Here is a 6842-nt window from a genome sequence, read left to right on the forward strand (position 1 = left end):
TGCTGTATGAAATAAAACATCCATTTTCATCTATTTCATCATTAACATATTGTAAACTATGATTAAACCAATGTTGATAAAAAAAACAGGTTTATTACCAACTCTGATCATTTTGTTAAATCAAATAGGACTTGATAAACAATATTTATAGTCCCTATTTCTTTCTTTATCAGTAATCATTTTCAATGCTCTGAATACATCTTTCCAAAAACTGTTTTTAATATATAAACTAGCTTGTTTGATATACTGAATTCCACAATTAAAAGTACAAGTAATATAATAATGGTGAAAAGTTGTCGCATTGGCAACTATACCACTGATTGAACTTTTTCATTCCTATATTTTTGATACATGATATACTTTAAATAGAGTTGATTTAAACTTTAAATTATGTAGCGGATAACTCTAATCGGGTTGCTGGTTGATGGAGGATATGGGAGTTAATGTTATATAAAATATTGACGTTAATACTTGTTTACCTATGTTTCCTGAATAACCACCGACTGTTAACTTGTACTTTGAAGCAGCCTCTCCAATACTGAAAATTCTGTAAACAGCATATTTCTTGTTATTACTTGTATCACCAATATCTATCCTCAGTTGGTATGTTCCACTGGCTGTCAGGGTATGCACGTAATTGTTTCCTACATTTACAAAGAAAGACAGTGTCCATTAATAGGGAAAATACACAGACGATACCAATAGGACATTCAGAATTTTTTGTCAACGAACCATGACAACTAAAGACAAAACAAAAACAAACGATAAAATGACCAGGTCCAGTAAACACTTCAAAGAAAAATCCATTATTCCCTTGCGTCTAACATTTTTGTCTAGTAGTATAAACTAAATGACAAATGTGTTTGATTCTGTTATGTAAGCATTAGACTTTACCAAATTAGTTTTTGTCCCGTGTAGGAATTTAATTTCGAACTTGACGTTTGAACAATAATCCATGATCAGTAATATTCACTATCGTCATCTGAATGCCATTTAATTTAAACAAAAACTGGAAAAACCATGTTTGTGTTAGATATTAAAACCGTTCACTATTACTTTTTTTCTGAAAAAATGTTTTATTCTTTTAAACAAAAATCTTTCATGAATTGGATAACTATAGGTTTCATAGAGAGTAAACACTCGTTTGTTGATCTCTTGTTTTGATTGTTTTGCATCCTAATGCAATGCAAATCTTTTAGTGTTTTTATATGTTCACGCCTTCTTAAAATTATTACGTAACACATGTATGTTTTGATCGGCAGTCGCATTATTCGGCTATAATTCGATAAACTATAATACGATATAGTATAAACTTGACATTACAAGTATTTGCTTTGCAATTTGAATGTATTACATTACATGACACAACACAGAAAAAACTAAATAATAAGCAACACGCACCCCGACAAAACTTATGATGATCTCAGGTATAACATGAGTCAAACCTCAAAATTGTTTTGTTCTATAGAACATTTGAGATCTGAATATCTAACTTGATTGTGTTTGTTGAATATGTCTGGTATACATCCGGTTTTTCTGGAAACATATCAACATAAAACCCGACATCGGTTTTTGTTTTAGATTGTTACTTCGAAATTAGTTTTTATTTTTCAAGTCGAGGTGATCATTGTTAGAGTTCCATGACGGTATGTTTTTACTATTTTTTTTAATTTTATATTTACATACAAAATAAACCATTATTATATATAATATACATATAAAAGCTACTACTGCATTAAATGTGACACGATCTGTATCCATTCAAGACAGTTAAATTTTCAACTTTAAAACGTTAGCTCACTGAGCGTTTCAAATATCTAAATTTAATAGTCGAGAGTGGATAAATATCGAATTACAGTAGATGTGGTGACGGAAACTGTTTCTTTCATGATTTTTAGACGCTATACAGAACACCATAATTCTTCTTTTTGAATGATCTGCAAAAGGATGCGTTCTTTTTTTATAACGTCAGTAGACACGGTCACTTTATTTCATGTTGTCACAATGACAATTTCAGAGAAAAGATAGAAAATTGAACGTCATAATGGAATTTTGAAAAATGGCAAACATTTCTGGAAAAGTAAAAGTCGAGTACGATTAAGAGAATCAAGTTTGAGCCTTCTACAAAGCTGAGGACTTCTTCGCCCTATCCTAATTCAATGTAATATGTGTACAGGTGGTTATTGATCTAGTATTGGAAATGTGGTTCTTTTAGATATTGATTGATATTGATTGATATGAATTAGATTTACTTTATCATGTTTATGAGTGTGCGTTATACATCTATGCTTTAAAAAAAATGTTCATTTTACTTGTTGAAAAAAATACAAATAGACACCACTCTGCTTCTCTTGAGGTGTGCCTAGATTGGAGGAATTTATAAAATAAAGATAATGCATTTTTGTAAAACTGTATAGGAACATTGTTTAACCAAACACATGGTGTATATTGCAGAGTAACAAAACAAACACGCATTATTAATTGTATTTCAATACTGAATTTCAGTGTGCAATATATGCACAGTAAATCGAACATTAGAGTGACCGTTCATCAGAAGTGTTATACACAAAGTTAATTTTCTTGTATTTGATGTCTTATCCTGAGACGGAAAAAATCGGTATTTCTTGATCTCATTTAGGCCAATAGCTATTGCTATAGCTCATTCGCATCAATAAGAAACCAATCAGAATTTGATTGTGGTAAGTTATTATTTTAAGATGAGCTGTATGTCGATTTAAACTAATAGCTCCGCACCGTGATGCGAAGCAATACATAGATACTTAATTTCCGGCTCCCAACCATGAACAGAAATTTAAATTGAACCTAATGGTAGTACTCCTAAAAACGTTTTTACCTCATTCCGGATTTATCAGTTATCAGTTTACTCGTAACTGAAAAATACAATTCAGATGTTTGTCCTAGTAACTTAGTTTCGATTTCGCAAGCTTGGCTTCACTTGAAGGTTCGCTTACTGTATTATGATTAGTCTTTCATAAAACCCATAATTGTGTTGACATTAGATGGGTTTTTGTGTAGCTTTCTGCACGCTTTAAACACATTTTTGTAAGAGAAAAATGTGAGTGTTTTGTTCACAGTTGAATGTTCATAATAGATAGGACAACAAAATGATCAACATATGTTACGTATCAATCATTCATATGGCATTATTTTCTGTGTAATCGTTTCATGCAGTAAATAGATATAAGATAGAGAAGTAAATTAATAAAGCATAAAATTATGAAGCTGGTATCATATAATATTTTAGTTGAAAAACTACTATTTTGAATATATACAATACTTCAACTATTTTTTCTTTAAAATCTTTTTTTTTTTTTTACAATCACATAATTCAAAAAGAAATACGATAACAAGGCGAAACTATGGAGAATTAAATGTACATACCAAACCAGAATTCGCCATTAACGTAACCGAATCCATTTTCACATTCCAACCATTTCCGGTTAAAGTCAACTGATCCATCAAATCTTTTCTGTATAACCTAAATAGCATAAATAAAGGCAACAATATTAGTATTAACTGATCAATTTCACGAAATCTAAAAATATAATAACTTTATTTCCCGTGCGTTAGGGAGATATGAAGATTTATTCACCCGCGAATATTCATATTTCACGAGTGTGAACAAATCTTTATATCTCCCGATGCCAAGGGAAATGAATGTTTTCTTCCACTGCCTAAGCTCTGTATACTGTCTGAACTTCAAATATTAGTTTGCATACTGGCATTTGTTCCGACTTATCCGCTAGTTTTTATTACTAAACACGATATATATACATTGATAAATAGTACGGATAAACATTAATTATTTGATAAGTTTTTTTGTTTTAACGTCTGAAATTAATTTGAACACGATAATGATATTTGCTCAAGCTATTTAGAAATAAGAAGTTCAAGACGTAATGTACATAAACCACGCGTAACGTCCCACGATTTAGTCCCGACATGTATGAGGGGAATATCATTTTCAGAGGTGACTATGAAATTTTGTTCGACGTCACGTGTGAACGTTTCAACTTAACAAATGTTCATTTCGCTATCAAAATCAATATGCAGTGGAATAATATACATATACATATGACGACCTAATATCGTCGACCGGTATAATCGCAATATATCTACCTTCATAGCTCTGTACTAGCGCAAACGCAGAAATACACAAAAACGACTGTTCCGCGTTACGACAAACTTATCTATACAACAAGATATTTTCAATTTTCGACAAAAAAATTGGCCCCGGTTTATGTAGACCAAGATTTCGTTTCAATATTTTTATCTATATTCTACAGCAAAAAATAAACAAACAACGCTCAGGGTACAATAATCGATTACAAATATCCAATCCATGGTTAAAGGAACACAAATCTACGGCTGCCATGATTTATATCATAATTTATAAGCATGATGCAATCCTTTTCACGTATTAAATCATTAGTCACCAAACCGGTATCTTTATTGACAAAGTTCCTCGAAATAAAAACCGCAAGAAGGATATTTAAGATATAACTGTACAGCATGATTTTCTTTTTTCGAAGAATTAGAAAAGATTCGTTGGAAGGAGTGTATAAAACAAAGAGTGATGTGTTGCGTGTCAGAGGATGGTTTATACTGAGGTTACAATAATAAAACTTCAAGGTCCAAATTCTCAAAATTTTCATTATCTTGATATGTAAATCAACATTTTGAGAACTTTGACATGAAAGATTGTAAATCAAAGATGCCAAGTTTCCTGATGCAAGTTAATAGAATATATACTTACTGCTTTTTGGAATTACTATTGAAGTTTAAAGAGTATTACTTGCAATATTTATAGAATAAAACAAATGAACCTACTGTCCATCCCCCGCCGTCAGTAGACATATCACAATAGGCCTGAACCTCCTTTTCGCCGTCTGGGTATATTTTGTACACACCACTTTCTTTCTTCGAAAAGCTTTTCTTGTGCATCTCTGAGCAGTCTTTGAACCTTTTCTCTACATATGCGTCTGTTTATAAACAAGGCATTGTAAGTAAAGTTGTAGGAAAATCACATAAAGTATAATTGTAATTATATTTCTTGACCACTTCGCGGCTATTTAATTTCGCGATTTTCTGATTACTTGATGAAGTTAAATAAGGAAAGATCAAATTTTTAACATATTCGCGACGATTTATATTCGCGTTATTTTTCTACTCGCGAAAATCGCGAAAATAAATCGCTCGCGAAAATAAGTTGGTTTACAGCAATTCATATCTTTTTTTGAGTAAACTAAGTAAAACATACACATGATACAGGTGCAATTACTTTAAACTTTTATCCCGTAGTTTTAATATTTTCGATTAATCTTCATATCATTATGTTGCAATTTCAGTGATTTTTACTAACCATCTCGTAAAAATCAGCATATCACAAATACTGACCACTGTAATCCAAAAAGTCCGTTTCCAGTTGCTTGGATACAACAAATGGACTTCACCTATTTCTTTTTAGTTAGCGAAGAATGTTTGTCTAGCAGTAATCAAATAAATTGTTGATTTTTTTGTAGTAAAGAAACACTGCAGAATCTTCTCATATGATTTATTGCACAACTTATTTTTGTAAATAATATGCATGACTGTATGACACTGAATATAAGGTAAATTTCAATCAAAAAATTATTCATACCAAAATGTCTTTACAATAAATTTTGTTTTAGCTTATAATTAATACAAGGCTGATGATTCCTACACGCGCGTTTCTAATGTAATTGACTCATCATTGGTCTCGAAGCCACAAATGAGAAAGACAAGAAAGGAAATATAGTTTCCCTCACAAATGTATGTTCACAATCCTTTGTATCAATAATTCTCCGTCTCTGACAAGTTTTCATTTACATAGGTATGGTACTTATCAAATTTGAGTAGGTCTTCTTTCTACATTGACATTCGTAAAAAAACAGTCATAATAAAGAAAAGAAAGTTTTAAGAACAGCCTTACCATTTAATGCGTTTGCCAAATTTGTCTTCCAGTCTTCTAATTCCTTTCTTTGAGTTTTCGAATTAGTATTGACTTTTGTTACTTCCTCTTGGATATCTTTTAATAACTTCGCAAATTGAGATTTAAGGTCAGTAGCAAGATCGAGTATTTTGTTATTGTTATCTTCTTGTGATTTGTCAAGCTTGGATGTATATTCTGAAAGCATTGCCAATTTCAAGCTTTTCTGTCGGTGTCCAAAACCACTCAACAAATCTGTTTTTTCCGTTTTAAAATTTGATTCACTTTCACTTAAATTTAAATTTTTGTAAACATTAAATACGTCATGCTGTATATTTTCTTGTTTGTCCTCAAGATTATTAACTATGTTTGACATCTTTTTGTCATATTCTTCTTTTGAATCGTTCAGTTTAGAAGAGTAATCTTTTAACATGGATGTTTTCAATTGTTCTTGCTAATTTTTCACCATATCTCTAACATCATCAGAAAAGGTGGATTTGATATCTTCATCAATATGAGATTGTAATTGCTCGTTCATTGACGTTATGTCAAGTTCTGCTACAAGAGGGGCTTGTAGGTTATTTGATATCAATGGCATTCTCACTTGTTTGCATTCGGAACCGGACTTCGTACAGGGTTTACCATCAATAATATTGTTAGTCAACAATATTATTATCGAACAAAATGAAACAAATTTTACCGTCACCTTCATTGTAAATGTGTTATATCCTTTCTGTGGATATCAGAAGGATGTTAACGTCCCGATATCAAACTGTTCTGCTGTAAAAATGAAATAATTTCTATAGAAATTAGAATATATATGTTCTGATAACGTCATGAAATACCTCCACAATAACATTTATGTTTGATA

The 6842-nt window shown here is 31.1% G+C and overlaps 1 protein-coding gene across 1 annotated transcript; it reads right to left on the reverse strand.

The window, feature by feature from the left end:
- Positions 1-405: 405 nt before the first annotated feature.
- LOC143055171 (angiopoietin-1-like) lies at positions 406-6437 on the reverse strand. The gene is made up of 4 exons (XM_076228309.1): positions 5975-6437; positions 4852-5003; positions 3403-3499; positions 406-644 (listed from the first exon to the last, which is right to left on the reverse strand). Exons 1-4 carry the CDS (start codon positions 6402-6404, stop codon positions 406-408), a joined length of 918 nt encoding a protein of 305 aa, XP_076084424.1. The 5' UTR covers positions 6405-6437.
- Positions 6438-6842: the final 405 nt, after the last annotated feature.

The sequence above is a fragment of the Mytilus galloprovincialis genome, chromosome 12 (assembly GCF_965363235.1).
Source record: "Mytilus galloprovincialis chromosome 12, xbMytGall1.hap1.1, whole genome shotgun sequence".
Taxonomy (NCBI): Eukaryota; Metazoa; Mollusca; class Bivalvia; order Mytilida; family Mytilidae; genus Mytilus; species Mytilus galloprovincialis.

Coding starts and splice junctions, on each gene's coding strand:
- LOC143055171 (XM_076228309.1), bottom strand. CDS start 6,404: ATGTTAAAAGATTACTCTTCTAAACTGAACGATTCAAAAGAAGAATAT. Junction 3,500..4,851: donor CTGACGGCGGGGGATGGACA/GTAGGTTCATTT, acceptor TATGCTATTTAG/GTTATACAGAAAAGATTTGA. Junction 645..3,402: donor TAATGGCGAATTCTGGTTTG/GTATGTACATTT, acceptor TTGTAAATGTAG/GAAACAATTACGTGCATACC.